The 21598-nt window shown below is 33.5% G+C and overlaps 1 protein-coding gene across 3 annotated transcripts in view; it reads right to left on the bottom strand.

Moving 5' to 3' along the window:
• Window positions 1-21598, bottom strand: part of FSTL5 (follistatin like 5) — a 296370-nt gene that overhangs the window by 129285 nt on the left and 145487 nt on the right. For all 3 annotated transcript variants that reach the window (XM_061992991.1, XM_061992992.1, XM_061992990.1), the window contains exon 5: window positions 12829-12949. In XM_061992991.1, coding sequence (XP_061848975.1) covers window positions 12829-12949 — 121 coding nt within the window. The remainder of the gene's footprint in view (window positions 1-12828; window positions 12950-21598) is intronic.

Consider the following 21598-nt stretch of genomic DNA (forward strand, 5'->3'; position numbering starts at 1 on the left):
TTAAGAGTGCTGATGGAGCTGGCTGATGTGGTTGCTAAGCTGCTCTCCATCACTTTTCAACAATCATGGAGGACAGGTGAGGTGCCTGAGGACTGGAGAAAGGCCAGTTTCATTGCAGTCTTCAAAAAGGACAAGAAGGACAACCTGGGAAACTACAGGCCAGTCAGTCTCACCTCCATCCTTGGAAAAGTGATGGAACAACTCGTCCTGAATGTCATCACTAAACATATGAAGGATAAGATGGTTATCAAGGGGAGTCAATTGGGCTTCACCAAGGAGAAATCCTGTTTCACCAACCTGATAGCCTTGTACAAGGGCATATCCAGCTGGCTAGATGAGGGGAGAGCAGAGGGTGTCATCTACCTTGACTTCTGCAAGGCTTTTGACACTGTCTCCCATAACATCCTCATCAGAAAGCTCAAGCAGTGTGGCTTGGATGAGTGGATGGTGAGGTGGATCGAGAGCTGGCTGAATGACAGAGCCCAGAGGGTGGTGATCAATGGCACAAAGTTGAGTTGGAGGCCTGTGGCCAGTGGGGTTCCACAGGGATCGGTTCTGGGGCTAGTCTTGTTCAACAGCTTCATCAACAACCTGGATGAGGGGACAAAGTGTACCCTCAGCAAGTTCCCTGATGACACCAAACTGGGAGGATTGGCTGATTCCCCTGAAGGCTGTGCTGCCATTCAGCAGGATCTTGACTGGCTGGAGAGTTGAGCAGAGAGGAACCTCATGAGGTTCAACAAGGACAAGTGCAGTCCTGCATCTGGGAAGGAACAACCCCCTGCAACAGTACAGGCTGGGGGTTGAACTGCTGGAGAGTACCTCTGCAGAGAGGAACCTGGGAGTGCTGGTTAATAGTAAACTGAACATGAGCCAGCAATGTGCCCTTGTGGCCAAGAAGGCCAATGGCATCCTGGGATGCATCAAGAAAAGTGTGGCCAGCAGGTCAAGGGATGTTCTTCTCACCCTCTGTTCTGCCCTGGTGAGGCCTCATGTGGAGTAGTGTGTCCAGTTCTGGGCTTCTCAGCTCAAGAATGACAGAGAACTCATGGAGAGAGTCCAGCGCAGGGCCACCAAGATGACGAATGGAGTGGAGCATCTTCCTTATGAGGAAAAGCTGCAGGAACAGGGACATCCCTTTTTTTCTACTGTATCTAGCAAGGGGACAAGGGGTAATGGGATGAAGCTGTAACACAAAAAGTTCCATTTAAACATCAGCTAAATTATTTCACTGTGATTGTAAGGTAGCCCTGGCACAGGCTGCCCAGGGAGGATGTGGAGTCTCCTTCTTTGGAGGTCTTCAAGACCTGCCTGGAGCATTTCTGTGTGACCTGATCTAGATGGACCTGCTTCTGCAGGGGAGTCAGACTAGATGATATCTAAAGGTCCCTTTCAACCCTACCATTCTATAATTCTATGAATACTGCCTTGAGAATCTATTGACAATTTAATTGTGTGTATAACAAGGATATTTTGTTAATATGTTTCCTTATCTCCTTTGGTAGAAAATGATATTTTTTTTTACTGGGAAAGAAGACTGGGGTGTTGCATCTAAAACACTTTTGAATAGCTAAACACATGTTTTTAAGCTGTATCTAAAATATACAAGAGCCATCCAACTAAATAAAAGCTTCAGTTACTAGGAGTGAATTAGCATAATATACAATTTCATCAAATATATGCAACCCACACATATATAAATGTTCCTACTGAATTCAGCTTGCATGTATCTCTCTAATGAATACATACATAATTATTATATGCAATCATGAGATGTTTGTTTCTGAGCAGTTAGAAAACCAGGAATGATGAGGAGAAAGAGGTATCATAGTTTAGAATACCATTATCTGAGACTGTAAAAATAGTTGTGACAGACTGGAGTATTTCATATACTTTCCCTTCTAACAGTTGTCAATATTCGTTTGAAGTTGTAGCAGCTTAAATTCCAGGGTGCCACATTCCTTAACTGTATCCCAACTCTAACCCAAGCATTTTTAGTAGTGACAGCATATGGGAAGCCACTTATGAATGCTTGAGATATGTGGTATAATAACCAGGTAAATGCTTGATGACAAGAGATCAAACAAACACTAAAACTATTAATGTATGTTTCTCTGAATGCTTCCCTCTTATTCTCTCACATCCTTCAGCCTATGAGTCCAGAGAACAATGTATGCGTTTAATTAGTCTGTTGTCTTGGGAATGAGGAGAGGAAGACAAAACCAAGGCCTGAAAACATTAACTAAGACCAAAATAAACATAAATTATTTTAGTTTAAAAAACTAACTAAATACTTGACAAATAGAAAATAGACCAGAGAAGGGTCTATCTTTCTGAACACAGTGAAAGCATTTTACCTTTTATGTAGATCACTGCAATGACTACAGTTTGAGTGTCCTTGTAATAAATGTATATGTAACAGGAAGAGTTTAACAGTTGGTAAGTTAGATGCTTTCCTCTGGCCTATTACATGTCTACTTGTGCTATTTTTCCCTTGGGAAGTTTGAAATGGAAAAGAAAAATATGCCTGAGCAAATCACCAAGCAAGAAACTGTTCCAGTCCTTTCCAATACTTACACTCTTTTTACTGGGCCAAATAGTGTGGAACTGGCCTGAGGTACTCTCAAAATTGACATAAAGAGGGCATTTCAATTACATATTCAAAGTCTTAAGTGGGTGCCTTAAAAAGTACTCAGCAAACTACAAACCTACACACTTTTACCTAAGGGTACATACATGTTATTCATACACATTTCTGTGTGTACAGCACAAAATTTTAAAATAAATTATTCTCTTATAAAATAGGAAAACACCCCACCAGTTAGGAAACTGCAAATGGTTACTGAAGCATTTAATTTAGTATGCTCAGATATATCACTTTATTTTTATCTAAAATGTGATATTGTCACAGTTCTCATACTGAAAGTTATTTTAGTCACATTTTCTTTGAAGTTTATATAAAACATTGAGTTCCAAATATTTCATCCACTGTTTATTTCGGTTGGCGAAAATTAGTCTTTTTTTCCAATGGCATATATGTGGCTGTGCTAGGATAGTTGTAAACTGCAAAGAAAATATAACGTATCAAAACTCAATATGGAAGCATAATATCAAACGTAATAGTAAAAAAAAAAAAAAAATACAACAACCAAAACTGAAAGCAAACTTATTCAAAAGATATGGAGGAATAATATAGTAAAACTCAAAATTGTGCTATTATGTTTTGAAATGAAGTTAATGAAATTTCCTGAAATAAGAAAACTGAGAGAACCTAATTCATCATGAACAGTCCAGTGAACTGAAAGCATTTCTTCTGCAATGTATTTCTTTGCAATGGAGACATTTCAGAGCTCATTTTTCCTTAATGTGTGTAATGGATATTTGAGGGCATTCAATCAAAAAACCTTCCCAATGCACTATAATACACTTTTCTTTAACATTAAGGTCTACAGAAAAGCTCACAAGCTTTGCAAAATTAGAATTATTTTTTTATTAACTCCATTTACAGCATTTCCAAACTTCTTTCATATAACCTAATTACAAAACTATGTCTTCAGATTCTTTTTTTATAGTGTAAATGTCATATATTCTCAAGAAATACAGGTATCTCACAAATTACTAAAAGCCTTTTAGAATCTCTTCAGATTGTAATAACTTTTGAATTTTTATTTACCCAGACACAGGAGTAAAACCAAAGCAATCAATCAGAGTAGATGAGCTATTAAAAAACCCTTACAAAACACAAACAAACCAAAAACATGACAATTTTCTTTGGGGGATGTTTTTTCTTTGAACTTTGTAGTAGCCCAAAAGTTATAAAGATAACACATGTACCAAAGGTTTGAATAAAATTACATAGCAATAGTTTTCTAAAGTCGGTATTAGTGCCTGATGTTTAAGAATCACCAGTAAATTCAACATGTCATGAAGCATAAAATAATCCAAAGAATCTCAAAACATCCTCTAAAAAAATAAACTGATTTTTGGACAGAAAATGCATCTTATTCCTTCAGTCTTTATCTTGAATTATCTTAGCAATCAAAATTCTTTTCTTTTGATGAATCAAGGCAATAAATTAGAACAACCTTTTAATTCTTTTTTTTTCTATTTAAGTGCAACTGACAAACAACTGCTGAGTTACAACAATGTTCCCTCAGATTTCACATTATTAGCAATTCTGATGAGATTTTAATTTCCCAAATATTTTATTATTTAAATTTAAAGCTGAATTAATAAACAGTTTGCAGCAAGGATCTCCTTTTATTAAATAGATATTTATGAATTTTTGGTGCACTCAACTGTATGTAAAAGAACTATACAGGTACATACATAAATACCTGAGATGCAGTTTTGAACATTTCACCCATGTCTTAAATTCCGACTTATATACTCTGGTTTCCATAAGAGGAAGAGGATTTCTCTATGCCATCTCTTAGAGAAGCCAAATACTAAATGTGATTTCATTTCTTTTTAAAGGAAAGGTAACTTGTGTTGAGATTTAATATAATGATAATATTGGTGACTAATTTAAACTATGAAATCCAGACAAAACATAATGCTATGGGTGCAAAGCAAACAAGTAATGCAATGGTTCTCAAGGGTTTCTTACTAAATAATATTTTATGAGCCTATTAATATTCATTACAGTTCTAGAAGAGTAATTCTGCCTTGAAGTAGAGATATTTAATGTTCCTGCTTGTGGATTTGCTAGTAATTGTCTCCTTTAATGGACAGTCATTATTCCTTATGTATTTTCTCTTCCTCCCCCTCCCCAGTTATGAGTAAAGAATGTTTTCTTTAAAATTTTTAATAAAGGAAATAGTAATTATAAATCATTATTTTAAATTTTCCTTGAAATGTTCCTTACAACATATAGATAAAGGTGATTGTGGATGTTGGAACATCAGTCATAGCCTAATCTTACAGGTACACTGCTTTGCAAAGATTGAAATATCTCAGAAGTAGAAGCATAAAACAGTTGCAACAATACTGTAACTCACCACAGATAAGTGATTCCTGAGAAAGAAATGATTGATCAGTTACTAGGGGACTTAACCATAACCTGGTATGTATAATCGTTCAGTGTTTATTCTTTCCTCAACATTCTGTGTCGTTCTTCATAGCATTGAAATAAGCTCATTGAAAGACATTTAAGACTTAATTCTCAGGCTTTTTGTGCCAATAAAAAATATTATGAAAGTCAATCTCTACCAATTCCCTTGTTAGAATCGACACTATAATTAAGGTGTTTGGTTCCAATTTTCATCCTCAAGGTTCATAAAGAAAATTTCTTAATTTCTCATAATTTCCTGATAATCAAAGACCTTGTTTCATCTAATCAGGCAAACCTAACACTGGCCTTAAATTTGTTTCTTAATTTCTCTAAAACTTGAGGAAAAAACCTTTGGTACCTGGCCTTAGTAAAAGGTCGATTTCTAAATTTATAGAACTGTAATAGATTTATTTAGCATCGCAATGTAATTATTAGTATCCTATTTTTAGATATATAACCTTAGGAAATAACAGTTTATTCACATTTAAATGTGATTGGTTAATTTTGACACTTTTAATGCAGTTATTAAATTACCCATCAGTGTAAACAGCCTGTGGCCCAAGAGAGACAGTAGCACAGCTATGTAAAATGATGAATACCGTACTTCATCAGAGCTTCGTGACAAGCGTGTATAATATCTGATCTTGCAATACCTTGATTAAAAAAAAAACTTCAGCAGCATGGTTTTACTTAAGTATGATCAAATATCCTGAATGTATGCTATAAAACGTTAAAATCAGTTACCTTCTACATTAATTCAGATCTGAACATGCAACATACACTAACAGTGTAGCATTTCTCAGAGGACTTCTACATTGGCAAAGAGCAGCACTGAAGATTTGGGTTATTTTAAAGGGGTCTTTTTACTCAGAGAAAAGTAAATTTTGAAAAAAAGTAAAATATTTCCAAAAAACTCATCCCAAAATACCACCAACAAAAAAACCATCCAAACCTATGAAAACCCACACACAGTCTCACTACAGAAGCACCAAATAAACACATTTATCATTGCTTGGAAACCACTTGGCATAAAAATGAATTGACTTAGTGGAGTGTGAGAAATTTCAGGCACACTAGTTCAATCCATGAAACAATAGCTAATATATTAAATATTTACTTGTTTGAAATGATAATTTTTAAATTCTTTCAAATAAACAGAAAAAGTTGCATTCTTTTTGATCTGACAATCTCTAGATTGAAATTACATGTAGCACAGGCAGGAATTTGAAAGATAGATTAGGTTGAGCAGAAAAAATACCACCACTAAGTCCAATAGTTTCTACTCACTATGATGTTACTTTCAGAGGTTAGTGCTGAAATATAATACCCTCTGGAACAATCTAATACACACTAGTCGCTGTTGAAAGAGAATTAATGGCAGCAGGAGACAGAATAATATCTCTTCTTCCCTCAGAAAATCTTTCCTCTACTATTTGTTAACTTGTTTTACTATTGGACAGTCATCATAGTTATAAAGCTCTGACTCAGATTCCATAATTAATACAATATTTGGGACCTCCTACTGAAGACATTGGAAGTATTAAAAACAAGTATTTTTTGAGTTAGGCTTTGTGAATTTGAGGATAACTTGTAGAAGCCAGTGGGAAGTCTCATTTCTTTTGATTCATAATTTAGTATAAATTTAGTATTTTTTATTTTGCCGTTTCTAAATTCTGATCTACTTTTATTTTGAAATAAATATTTCAAAAAAGGATTTTTGGATTTGTACCTATAATAATTCCTTTTGGAAAATTATCATAATGAAAGCAGTGATGTTTTAGAATAATTTTTAAGGAATTAGGGAATTTATTAACTAAACGTATGCAATCACAATTAGCCCTGTATTTATGTGGACTTCTTGCTGCTTGCCTTTTCGTATGATTCAAGACACAGCAAAACACCAAATTTGACAATTAGGCACTGTCATAAGTTTTGTCATTTCAGCCTAGATCAACTTCTGTAACAGCTCCTGTTACTGTAGGTGTATACATATTTTCATATAAATACCTCAGCAATTAGGACTGTTTAAAATCTGAATCTGACCTGAACAGCATTTCAAAATTGAAAGTACTTTCAAATATATAAAGCAACAGCATGTATAGTAACAATATAGACAATCCTACATAACAGCTGCAAAACAGATCGAATATAGTTGATGCTGTTGAGTGGTACCTGAAAGCACAAGTAGTTCAGATGGAACTATAAAGTGTCACTAATAGAACAAGGGACTATAAGATGAGGTCATATTTTGTTCTGGCTAGCTAATTCTGGCAATTTTTTGTACATCTAGTGGTAATTTTTACATTCAAATTCTTATTTTAAGAGTCTTCCATGGTCTCTTTTTGGAGCATAATATAACATCAGAACAATTTCTACACTAATAATAAATAATTATTCTGAAAGATACTTCCTTTTTATTTCTTTATTTTATTCAGGATGTTGTTATAGAGAGTATTTAGTTCTGTTATTTACAAGAAATTCATTGTATTCAATCAGTTCTATTCACAAATGTCTAAATTAGGATCATTCTTTCTACTGCAATCACAAAAGGAAGTGCTTACATGTATACATGCATCTGCTAAGTGATCAAACAGAATAATTTATCATTGTTTACTTGCTGTGGTATGCCTTGAGGTTTTACAACCCATCATGAAGGCCACCTGAAGTATCTGCCTTGAAATTTCATTTTAGATGATACTTTATAGGAGGAATACAGATAATATTTATTTTAGGAAAGAGTACTGGAAGACAAACAAAAAGAGACAGTATTTACAGCAAACACAAAATTATCTTGATACCATAGGAGACATTACACAAGCAAAGAAAAAAATAAAGAAAAATAAAGGAAATTAATTGGGCCGAGTTTTAGTTTACAGAAGATAAAGCTTCTAATATTCTGTATTCTCCCTTTCTAACTTTTGTTTGGCTCTACCTGCGGAAAGAAAAAAAAAAAGAAAAAAGAAAAACAAACCATGAAATTGGAGGTGGATCACTTTTTAAATAGAATTTTACATGATGTGTCCAAAGCCGCAAATGACTGAACGAGTTAATTCCTTCAGTCTCAAGCTTCCAAAACCTATCTAGATCTAAACATTTTATCTTCTAATATTAATGGAAACATTTTTCCGGGCTCCTCTCTGCACACACTATTGATCTAGTTAAAATGTTATGGCATCTAGTAGACAAATATCTAGTAGATAGATGCTATAGCAGCAAAAAGTAAGGCCTTATGGTATGTGTGAAAACAGCTGATACCCAGAAAATGACATCATCCTTGCCAGTATGTAAAATACTACAGAAACCAGTAAGCCTCTTCATTTGCTTTTAACATCTTGTGAACTTGGTCTTGGTACTGACCTCCAAGGTAGAGAGCACCCTCTCAAGAAAATTTTTTGTTTGTCACTGCCTTAGCATTTGATCTTCTGAAGGAGTAGAAGGATTTTTATTCCATTGCAGAGTTATTCACATTTCAGTGTCCCATTTATTCTGAACTAATTTTGTCAGATTAAATGAGACTGACTAAAGTAATTCACAGACTACAAGCAACTATGTATACATATATATACACACATATATACTTATGTGCACATTAATACCTTTAAAACATGATTCATATTTGTCCTTGAGAAAAATAGAAAGAGACCATTAGAGAAAAACAGAAATGCTGTTATCTGTGGGAAACTCTCCATAAAGTAGTACAATCTACAGTCACGTTTGGTTCTGAATTTACAATCTTTACATAACAGTCAAATTTCTAATTAAATATGCCAATGAAAAAAATTCCTACCTGCGAATGCTAATGAAACAGTAATAATAATTACTCCTACAGTTATGCATTCCTATTTAAAGAAATTGATTGCCTAATCTTTTAAAAAGAAACTCCTTTAAGGGAGTAGGTTCTTCAACAGCATAGTAAAGATGGATTTTACTCCTATCCAACCATGTTCACAAACTTTTCTGTTATTAAATATCATTTGAAATCACAGCTAGAAAGGTGTATCCTAGTTTTATACTTGATTATTACTATTCCCTTTCTTGGCTTAGGCTGGTGACACAAACAACCTTAATGCCTTCTCTCAGCTCTCTTCTATTGTCTTACATTTTTCAAAGGTCCTTCTGTGCCACATGATCCTGTACTAATTAGAAGATGCTAATGAAAAATCATATATGTGTTAAAAGTATATTTTGTTATCTATAGTACATTTTTAATTGTAGCAGCTTTAGGACAAACTGGCTTCAAAAGCACCCTTGGAATGGTGACATACAAAAGCTGTGGTAATATGGCTCCTATCATCCCTCAGCAACCTCTAACACCTAGTCCTCGCATTTCCATGCTCATCTGAAAGTCTAGAACTGCTTCCCTTCTATGTCCTTTCTCCCACTCTCTCTCCATATTTAAAACAATAACTCATTAGAGTTACAGAAACAAAGAATAAAAAAAAACCCCAAATCGATAATCCTTCGAATTCTATGCAGTAGTTCTGAAGAGGATCAATTTCTGTACTATTGCAAACCCAAATTTTCTCACTGCCATTCTATGTGAATGTCAGTAACTTTTGTTCCAGCAGCTGGGTAGATAACTTTAATGGGGGGAGTTCAACGGTTCTCAAGTCTACTACTCACTGTTATTAGGGACAGAGGCAAATCACTGGGAATAGAACGTATTAAATTGAGATTTGGTTCTAAATGTAGATGGAAAAGGTGGAGATAAAAGAATGGAAAAACAGTGACAAAAACATGGTCAAGCTCAATGGACAGAGGACTTTGCAAAGGGTTAAAAATTCTAAAAGCATTTTTTATTTTAAATAACAGTTATTTATTTTAAACTCTTGTAAATAAGGCCACAATATTTTAGAAGATGATCCCCTGCAAATATCATTAAACAGTTATAATCTTTCATTCATTACATTGTTACAAAACGTATATTTTTTTCTAAATCCTTCCTATTATGGTTTCAATTTGTTCTACATATCTGAACATATCCAAGCTGGTGAAAAATAACCTTTTCCATTATAGAAAGCAATACATTCAAAATTATAGTATATAATGACAATAGAACAGAATCGTAATTTTGGAATGCAAAATTGAAGAGATTAAACACTTAAAGAAAACGCTGGAAAATAAAAGTCAGGTTTATTTCTGTTTGGAATATTTTTAATATTCCTATTTCACTTGAATAAAGAAAATGAAAATGTTTAATTCTATTGTAGATTGTTGCTTAAATGAGAAGATACTTGTGTGTGGAATTGTGCACGGAAGATGTGGCATGAGTGCTTCTTGCACTTATATGGATCTGATTCTCTGTGTCCTAGTAAATCCATACTTGCTATTACTAGCAACAGGTCACTGGCTTTGCCTTAAGCAAACAACAAAAGTCACTGGACTGGAGATGTCACATTCACTTTGCCTGGGCTTGTCTCAGCTTATGTGGAGAGCTTGGTTTCAGCTTAGGGCCAGCTTGTTTAGCTGTAAGGGCAGCAGTCCAAAGACAGGTGGGTATTTAATTTGCTCTTATTTGAGTTTGCTTAGCTTAGTATACTTTTATTGCACGACATATTTTTTGTTAATAGGTCAGAATGAATGAATTCAAACTCTTGGGATCAAATGCAGTGGAACTAGAGTTAATCTTCACATTTATTTTAAGAGTATTTGTTTTGCATTAATTACAAACGCTACGGGTATGTCACATTCCTTTGGTCTGTTGGGCACAGTGTACAATGAACTTGTACCTTTTTTTAGATCTTGTTTTTAAACAACATAATAAATTTGTGGACAGTTTGTTAAAAGTCATGCATAGAAGAATGAATTTTGCTCTAGAAATCATCTTTCAAGATACAGTTATGACTTTAATCAGGGTCTTCTCCACTGTTGTGTTGTACAAAAAAACCTAAATAATTCCTAACTTTATGTATTCTAATGTTTCCACTATCATTCGTTATTAAGGCAACGCTTAACACACAATATGGCTCTTCATTATTCAAAAGCCTGTTAAAAATACACAAAAAAGCTATCCTTATGTCTGGAGTTTTACAACTATGCAAAGTAGTCCCTCAGAGGCATGTCAAATTCTTATTTAGGAGAACAATGTTATGCCTCCATTAATTCATAGTTTCAGTGCTTGCAAACAGCATGCTAATGCTTTACACATCTTTAACCTTCTTGGATTGCTGTATATTGTATATGCCTCCATATTTCCATACTTATGCACATAATCAAGATCTACACATGTAACATCCATACATGTAGATCTACATCTATATTACCATAGATAATTTACAGGTGCACTTGTATAAAGGCTATGTAATTCTGTATGTTTTCCTAAGTCAGACTTGTATCACAACTTTTAATAAAGAAATTAAGGTATTTCCTACTGTTTTACTGGTCCAGACAAATTATCTCACTGCCATAAAGCCCTAACATCTTGCCCTCTCTCTTTCTCCTGCTCCCCTTTTTTTCTTGCCTCTACTTTCCTTTCACTTCTTTTGCATACGTTATAGTCTGACACTTCATTTATTCTATTCAGATTACCCGACTGGTAGAAAATAAGCAGGACTGAAGATGGGATTGGAAGGTGAATATTTTTCTGTTGATTCAGTAAATGACTCAGGAGAGATCATGAGTGTCAGGACATTGCAAGAAAGGTCATCCGATAACGTCAGACAGCAGGATCAAGGGGTTTTTTTAGGAGGATTAAGCTATTGGTTCAGCTAAACAGTATAATAAAATCACACTATCTGAAAAACTTTCAGGGGAAAAAAAATAATTAAATAAGCAGTCTTTCTTGATGATTAATTTCCATGGAGCTTTTTTTTCCCTTAATATCTAATCATTACATTTTAGCTTTAAATACTATAAGTATCTTTTCTCATTTAACATCATTCAAACTGGCTGAGAGCTGTAAGTAGATCAAAGATAAAGCAAAAGACTAAAGCAACAGGTTGTAATGACTTAAACTGGAGATACTTCAATAGTCTACTCAATGCATAATCAAACTATAATTATTGGAAGAGCTGAGCACTGCTATGCTACCAGGTTGCTTAATGTGGAGCAGCAGCTATTGAAACTCAAGTCAGATTTCAAGATTCATTCTTAGATTTGAGGTAGATAAGAGTTTAACATCATCAATTCTGATATGAACGTAACAAAATATATGGATTTATCTTATATTGCATGTAATGTATAAAAGCTCTCGTCTTTCTTCTTTCTGCTACTCACTACCATGTTGACTCATATCCTACCAGTTTGGTCAAGATGTTTGTATGTACTGTACACATTTGTCCCCAGTCATCTTCAGCATACAGAGAACAAATATCTGGCAAAACTACACAACATACCTATACCTCTCCAAGTCCTGTGAAGACATTAAGCCCCTAACCAAAGTGGTATATTTGTTGCTGAGTTTGTCAGAAATGGTCTTACCAGCCTTGACAAATACAGGGTGAGGGGAAGTGTTTTGCTGTTTCGGTTCTGTCGATTATGTCTTGACCACACTACTTCCCACTTGTATGTAACACAGACTTATGAATGAACGTTGGCGTTAAGAAAGATTATCTACAAATTCTCCATTACCAAAATCCCTCAGAAATCTGGACACTAATGGAGCTCATTGATTTCTGCTAAGAAGTTCTCTACTATATCATGGCCGTTAATTGTACTCATTGCTTAAGTACTGCATCAGGATGTATCAAGTTTGAAAAAAACCCCAAAAACCAACATTTTAGAAAAAAACATGAAACACAAAACTGAAAGAAGAGTAGGCTAATCTTTGTACTTACGAAAAGCTCTATAGAATTCTTCCAGAGCTAGGTGCTTGTCACTATTATAATCATCGTATTTCAGCAAATCAAAGAGAGAGCAGTCAGACAGATCCTTGCCAAGTTCATCCCGTTTTATTACCTGACAAGAAAATTATAACCATGAAATTACATTTGAGCTCTCAGAGTTCTCTTCTATAATTAATTGTTTCTAATAATCATTTAATAGATCATTTTAAGGTTGCTATGGGGCAATGAACTGCAACTGTGTAAAGTCAGGGATTTCCAGTTACTTTGTAATTATTTATTGCAGTTTTAAAAGTTAATAGCTTTAGGACAGACTCACTGAAATTACACAAAAGTTTTTAGAATATATAGAGACTATATATAATGGAGATAGACAGAAGCACTATAAAGACACTGTGAATGTTAAAGCTGATTTTTCTTTATAGATATAGGACTGGTGATTAAGAAACGCTCAAATATACTTGAGATAATATTTTCCCAAGTACATATGATATAATGTCTTTTTTCTCTCAGTCTAACTTCAAACCACAAAACCCAAATTCAGACATTAAAAAAAAAACAACTAAAATAAACTCCTATTACCCTACTAATTGTATCAACTTCTTATAGACTTTTGAAAAGCCTATTATCTTCACAAAGACCCGTTATAAAAGTAGTTGACCTGGAAAAGCTCCTGTTTCTCAGTGGGGGCACATATTCTTTGTAAACAGATCATACTTAATAGCTATTAGATTTTAACCTTCTTCCACAGAAAAGTTCTTCAATTTGTGCACTACTTTAATTTAAAGTCTATATATATTGTCCACATCTATTTTGATACCACCTGAGGAATTTTCAAGATATGTATAACCACAAATATTTATAATTCTTATTTTAGATTGTATATGTGTTAAAAACATACCTGAAAGAACCAAACCTAAGGCAAGCTCTCATTTAATGTTGTACAGACATTAAAACCAGACAGAAAAATTAAAAATAACTACAGCTAATTCCTTTGTAAAATAATTAATTGTCCTACCTCTCTCCCAGAATAACTGCAAAACTATTACATTTGTATTATCATATGATAGCTTCTGAAAAACAGGGGATATAGAGGCTTTTGTATTTCAATTGCTTTGCAAAGAAAACAGCAGAAATAGAAATGAATATATTTAATTATTACTCATGTAAATAGAATATTTCTTAACAAACAATAGAGACTAAAAGGAACATTAGAGCAAAAAAAGAAAGGACAAAATCATTTTATCCTACCAGTATTAATATTATATATATTAATATAAAAGCATTATAAAACACAATAACCTTGTTAGTTTATTAGAAAGTATGAAAACCATTCACAAAGATAAGAAAAATCACCACAAAAAGCAGCTTTAGCTGTTTTTAAAGATACATAATACGCTACCTGAATATTACTGCTAGCTACTTGTCATCCTTTAAAAGTCTGTTTATTAACATGAAATTGAATTAAGAAAAAATGAAGTTGTATAGCTCTTGCAGCTGGTACATAAAGGATAAAAATGTAACCTGGAAAAAAGTAATAACTCTAAGCCCATTGTAGTTATACAAGTAGTATTAAAAATATAATAGTATATATTGAAAACATTCTAGAAAACACCTCTGAGATTTCAAGGCCATGAAATCACAGAATCGTTTTGGTTGGAAAAGACCTTTAAGATCAAGACCAATCATTAATGCTGCCAAGTCCACCAATAAACCATTCCCTTCATATCACCACGAGGGACATGTAAACTGTGTCATCTCATCTACAAGTCTACAAGCAGAAATGGTGACTCAATTGCTTTTCTGGGGAGCCTTTTCTAGCGCTTGACAGCCCTTTTGGCAAAGAAATTGTTCTTAATATACAATCTAAACCTCTCCTGGTGCAACTTGATGCCATTTCCTCTTGTTGTATTGTTCATTACTTGGGAGAAAAGACTGATGCCCACCTCACCATAACTTCCTTTCAGGTAGTTGTAGACAGTGATCATGCCTCCCCTCAGCCTCCTCCAGACTAAATACGCCCAGTTCTCTCAGCTGCTTCTCGTAAGACCTGTGCTCCAGGACTTGGGTGTGTTGGTTGACATCAGCCTGAACATGAGACAGCAGTGTACCCAAGAACCAAGAAGGCCAGTGGCATCCTGGTTTTTACAGCGTGAAATAGTGCCACCAGCAGGACCAGGGAAGTGATTATGCCCCTGAACTCAGCACAGATGAGGCTGCACCTCAAACCCCGTGTTCAGTTTTTGTCCCCTCATTACAAGAAAGATATCAAGGTAATGTGCTTAAAAAAATAACACCTGGTTCAGGAAAAAGGAACGTTTAGAGTGAGAAACATTCCTTTGTTTGTTTTTCATAAAAATGGTCTGAAATAACAAAACAAAAAAAAACTTGTATCAACTAGCTTCAATTGTATACACAAAGATTTAACTTTACATCTAAGGTGGTACAATAAAACTTTGTTAAAGCTCACCAACATCTGCCATTCTAGTACCATGTTTCTAATTGCATATTAGTGTTCTCAGCTTCAGTCCTTTGAGCTGAAATCTCTGTTACAGTGTTTTTCATTTATAATTGGTCAATTTTATTTAAAATATTTTTTTTTTTAAGTTTAGCCAGATAGTTCCAAGAATAATATTGTATACATGTATGATTTATCTTCCTGGTAATTACTTAATTTTTATCTTTAGTGAACCCAGAAGTTTTATTAAAGAAATAAGATTCAGTGTTTATGTGTAGACATCTTTATGCTGGTGATACACTTTGGAGTTCTTTGATAAACTCTCCAAAATTGTCCATGATGACAGGTTTTTGAAGGTGCAGAGGTGATTTTATATCAAAATCAGTCTTAATTATCTGTAAATTGCTGATAAAAGAGCTATTCCAACTTTTATCCAATAGGAATTCTTCTGTGTTGCATATAGCCATCTCCCAACTCTGAAACGTGATCTGTAGATCAGATCAACTCTCTGATCAAAAGCAAAATTAATCTTTGTGGAGATTTTGGTTGGTTGTTTCATATTGTCTCTTGAAAGGGTGAGGCATTAATATTTTTTCACAAGAGGTACAAGTCAGAACCAGTATTACAGTGTGAGGATTTGGATTTTGAAAAATTATTTGTTTCTATAGCAGATTGCAGTTAGATCAGATTGTGATACGAAATTACAACCTGTATGAGACTCTAGAAAATGGTCTACTTAATACTTAACATTACTTAACATTAGCCAAAACAGAGGTCGTTCAGCAACTTATACCATCAAATGGTTTAAAATCATCAAGATCAAACTGCCTGTTGACAACAATCCCTAACTTACCAGTTGAGTGACCCTTTACTTTTTGACATTATCTTTTAATAGATCTTCGCATATCAGTGAAATTCCATAAGTTGGTACATATAATGATACATATTCAAACAGGGCAAGAGAAATTGTATTGGTTTGAGAAGTAAACAGTGAAATTCACAAAGAAAGACTGACGTTTTTTGTGTGTGTTACTAAATGCTGTCATCATCTAGGAAATAAAGCCTGTCGGTTTCATTTATATTTATTTTTTTTAAATTTACTAAGGCAGCTTGTTAAACATAAGAGCTTATTGTAGGTATTTTTAATTTCACATCTTACATCATTAAGGGAGAAAAATAATACAATGGAGTATCAATAAGACATAAACTGTTCAAACAATAAAGTCAGCAATTCCAAAATCTGAAAAAATATATGTCAGTAAGGAAGCATCAATGGCTGAAACAATCCAGTGGGTTTTTGAAAATCTGAGGTCTCTTCCCAATCCTTTCTGATAATAGACAAATAATTATAAAAAGAAAGCCAGCAGATGCTAAATGCTGTTTAGGTGAATAATAACGAGGAGAAGGTGAAGGCAGCATATGGAATGAAATTTCTGGTAAAAAAAATCTGTGTTTTAATAGAGAAAAATGTAAGGTCAATTATCAAAAAAAAAAAAAAAAAAAAAAAAAAGCCAAGAAGATTTAAAGGCCCTGAAAAGCATTTTATCTGAAAAAAAGAGGCAGGATGTGCTGTGGATAGTGTCATAAATTCCAGGATCATTCTGTAGCACAACTAAGCTGTATATTTTTTCAAAGTATAACAAGGTAACTGCGCAATGATGGGTCTGATATTGAACCACAACATTCATTTCTGATTTGCACATATTAAAATTTAATGTTGAGAAACTAGAAGAGAACTTTTCAAGTTAGGAAAGATCAATAAAAGTAAACAGAAGCCTGATGAAGACACTAGGAGCTGAGAAAAATCAATCTTTATTGGTTTAGGGGATTTTGGTTTTGGTTTTTGGTTTGTTTGTTTGTTTTTTAAAGACAGACTAAGAATTGGCCATATCACGTTTCATGGGAACTTTGCTCCAGTCTGGCAAACAAAAGTTAAGAGGACAGGAAAAATTAACACCTCTGAAACTCAGAAAAACTACAAGTTTTAGAATTAGAATTAACTTTAAATCTTGGGACTCTTAACGTCTTGATGTTTTCAAATCAAAGTTGCACACTTCCTTGCAGATCGTTTTTGCATCAGCCAAAAGCCAGACATTACAGGTTTTTAATTAAAAAAAAAAAAAATTAATTACTTAAAAAGTGTAGGACAAATAGAATAAAATTGCATGTCAATCATAGACAAACTAGATTAGATGATGTATCATAATTTGTCACAGATGATCTAATGTGACTTAAATTTTAAATTCTACTAATTTCTGTCCATGAAGACTAAAATTCAAGAAAACTATTCTTGAGACAGTTCTTTAAACTCAGCTGTTTACTCTTTAATCTAAATGGAGAGTAATTAGGGAGGGAGGCAGGATAGAAACAGGTAAAATTTTTGGTGAGTCACCTGCTAGAAATAAAATTCTTGGTATAAAGGTTAAAGCATGATTAAGATCTGCACAATTCTATTACTATGGCATAGAAGTAATACCTGAGATTATTTGGTTTCAGACTTCTGCTTTGAAAATTCATACGTGCCAATAAATATTTATGCTCCCAAATTTTACTATACAATCCATAAGGATAGTGAAGTATTTACTTTGCATAAGATAAAAAAGTAAAATAAAGACCTTTTGCAAAGCAGCTGCACCATTTATGGCTCACTATGAAACCTCATAAATACTGAAAGTTCAGAAACCTACCTAAATCTCCAAATTATAGCTGTTTTTTCTAAACTCTGAGTCTTATGCTTGATAAATGAGTGCTCTTTGAAAAATGGAGGAGAGACACAGTATTTGAAAATATTGTATTTTTTTTAAGATATAGTACACAATTATTGATTTCCCATGAAACAGCACACTTAAATAAGTTCAAGACTGCTCAGGAATTTAGTCACTATTATTCCAAATTTTAATAATAATAAATAATAATAAATTTTAACCTGATTTAAAAATTACAAACTGCAGGTTAGAATAGGATGTTTCATTCATTTCAATTTCATTCTAACAATCAAATGAAAATTATGTAGATATTATGAAATTAGATCACAAGTAATATAATATTTCTTTTATTAATCTACCTTACCAAAAAGTTTGTTGGTGTTTTTTTGCTTTTCTCTGATTGATGGTCTCCATGCATCTCCCCAATGAAAACGCTACAGAAATGTAACTAAAAAAGAACTTTTCTTTACACAAATATGCTGCTTCAGCTATTGTTTGTTCATCTTTCCTAAAAGCAAGTATCTCATCACAACAGTATCTCAGTGCTTGATTGAGAGTATATCTAACACCAAACACTGCGGGTATTGTACTCCAAATTAATTCTAACTGCACAAAGGTGTACCTTTGGCCCACCATCTTCCACAGCAGTATAATTTTACAGGAATTAACTGAGTTGCACTTCTCTGATATAAGGTTTCTCTCTGCAAACTGCTACAAAGAGAGTCACACTTCCCTGCCTTTCCACTTCTACACAAAGCAGGGGGAAGATCTAATCTGGTTCAGAAGATGTAATCTGTCGGTAAATATCTGCAAGTATAATGCTGAAGTTATAGATTTCTAGTCCACAGTATTATCAGAATTGGAATATCACATAGACATCACGGGTAAAATTCTGCACCTCAGAATAAGACCTAGAACTCCCAGAACTCTGAGTCTATGGCTTTGGCGCTAACTAACAATGTTGACGTGAGTGCAAACAAAATCCTGTGTGATTATTCTTTGTGTCTACTTTCAAGTTAGTAGCAGCCCTTGGACCAATCCAGGAAACAAAGCTGGGTCCACAGCTTGCTTCATAGCCTGCTGTTGTGTTCAAAGGACACTGTTTCATAGGACAATTTAGGAATCATTGAGCTGGAAAGAAATAATGGAAGCAGCATAATTGCTTGGCCTAACCTTGAGGTCATTGGCTTGAGAAAAAGGATATTCAGGGTAACCACAGCTTCAGAAATTCTTTTCTGCATTTTGCATTAGACAATCACAGGGCTATGTCCACAAAACTGGGTGTTTAAGGCACACAAGTTTAAGAACATTTCTTCTCAGACTTTAGGCATGGATTTTGTTCCTAGTGAGAAAGTACGAAATTGACAGCTACAAGATCATCCAGCAGCTAGATTTTATAATGCTTACACATCTCTGAAGATCCTAAATACTCCACTTAGAGTGAATAAAGGCTGTCTAACACAAGTATATGATATATTCTCATGATGTAATATACACGTGTATTAACATAATACTTAGATATAAAGTAGAATAAATCTCATTTTAAAAGCTATTCATAGCTCTGTTTTTCCTTATATGCCATTCCAGTAGCTAAACAACTAAATTCTAATCCAGCAGAGTAAATAAATGATGTGTAATGCAAGAAAACAATGGAAAATGCTTCTACTTGAAAAAAGCAAAAGCAGCAAACAGATGAAGATGTTAAGATTTAGTACCATGATCACAATGTTTTTAAGCTATATCTCACTGCTAATCCCTAAAAAGATCTCTTTTCTCTTTCTCCTAATTTTAAAGTTTCAGGTAGGATTCTTAATTTTATTTTGAACTTAGAATTGAATACATGTTCAGTTTTTTCTTAGTGAGACTAAAGATAGATAATACAACCTAAAGATATCACTAATCAATAGGCATCAGATAAATGTAACTATAGCTCAACAGGCAAAATAAGCTTCTGCCTATGCCACATGTAGGAAACATTGAAGTTGATTAAAAATTCAAAAAGAAGAGGTAAGTCTATTATCCACTGATAACATGGGAGGAAAAAAAGTAAAAATTAGGGTAAGAATGTAAAGGACAGGGCTCCACAAAGATCAGAGTTTGAGAAAACAATGCTGACAGAAAAGATGTAATTTACATTAGTTGTAGCTGAGCAACCAAATGCCATGAAATACCAGCTGCCATAATATGTAACAGTATTATCATTAATACAGAAATAAAAAACAGAAGTTGTTTTGGTGGTGTTTCTTTTTTCTTTCAGATCTCAGCAGCACAACATAGAGAACACATTTTAGTGATCTCAGCCTTTGAAGACAGACAGAGCCATAATTCAGGCCAAGTTGTCACATAAAAAAGGACATACATCTGTTCCCAATTCACAAACAAGTAACAGCTTGTCAGCAAATATAATAACTGGTAGTGACTGAAGTAAATCTGAGGAAGAAAGATCTTAAAGAATAAACAACAGGAAGAAACTAATTAAAATGTTATCTTACCTACATATTTAGCATCAATAAATGCTCTATGAAACAAATCAATTAAATGCATAATTCCTTCAGATTATATTTTTTAAAGACTACAGAATACATTTCTAATAGAATATAGAAAATACAGTAAGAAGCCATTTACAGATACAGTTCTACTAATCTACAGAGAGTATATTCTTCTAAGATATTGCATATTCTTGAAATTTACATAGACGTACACATGTTTGCACATAGCTATACCTAATTTCATACTTAAACATTGTTCTTTTTTTAGTACTTTTTATATCAGAACTTTTGAATTGATACTTTATGTAAAAGATGCTATATATACATACACACATCCATACCTCAACCTTGTGTATTTATCAACAAACACATACAAATACGTAACACTATTCAAGGGTTCATTACACTTTATAAGAAATCTATATTTCTGATGGCATCTCTAATTGAAGCATATTAAACTGGTGTGTGAAAATGGCATATTTAATCTTACAGTAGTTCCCATAGCTTCCACTTATTCCTTGGAACAATTATTAACTTAGTATAGTTTTCTGAGAGTGGGTGGTTCATTTGTCTGCTTCTTGTTTTTCTATGGTTTGACTAAATGGAACTAAATGACACTGAGATAACATCAAAATAAAATGCAGAAGTAAGTAGAGATTTTTGAAAAAATGTAATATATATTAATTTTTCCTATTATGTTAACCTGGTAAACAACAGAAATATACTCAAATATTTCAAATTACAGATGTTAATTTATAAATAAAGATTATTAATTCTTTGTTTCACTTCAGAAAATAGATCACTAAAAAATAGGAAAGGAAGAGGAAAATTGATTATTATTATGGAGTCACCCTGCTTTTAGAATACATCATGTCCTTTTTCTGAAAAATTGTATTTTCTTAGCTCACCGGTATGAGAAATAAACAGAAAGACAGAATCTCTGAATCTGAATCTCTGAATTATTTCATTTTTGTATTAAAACCACTTTATGTTAAACTCCACTTTGTTTTTGCATAGGATAATAAACAAGTCTATTAACAAACTGAATATTCATAACTAGCCAGAAGAATACATTATCGTCCCTTATTTTTGATTCATTTAAATTCTTCAAA

This window comes from Colius striatus, chromosome 3 (assembly GCF_028858725.1).
Source record: "Colius striatus isolate bColStr4 chromosome 3, bColStr4.1.hap1, whole genome shotgun sequence".
NCBI lineage: Eukaryota > Metazoa > Chordata > Aves > Coliiformes > Coliidae > Colius > Colius striatus.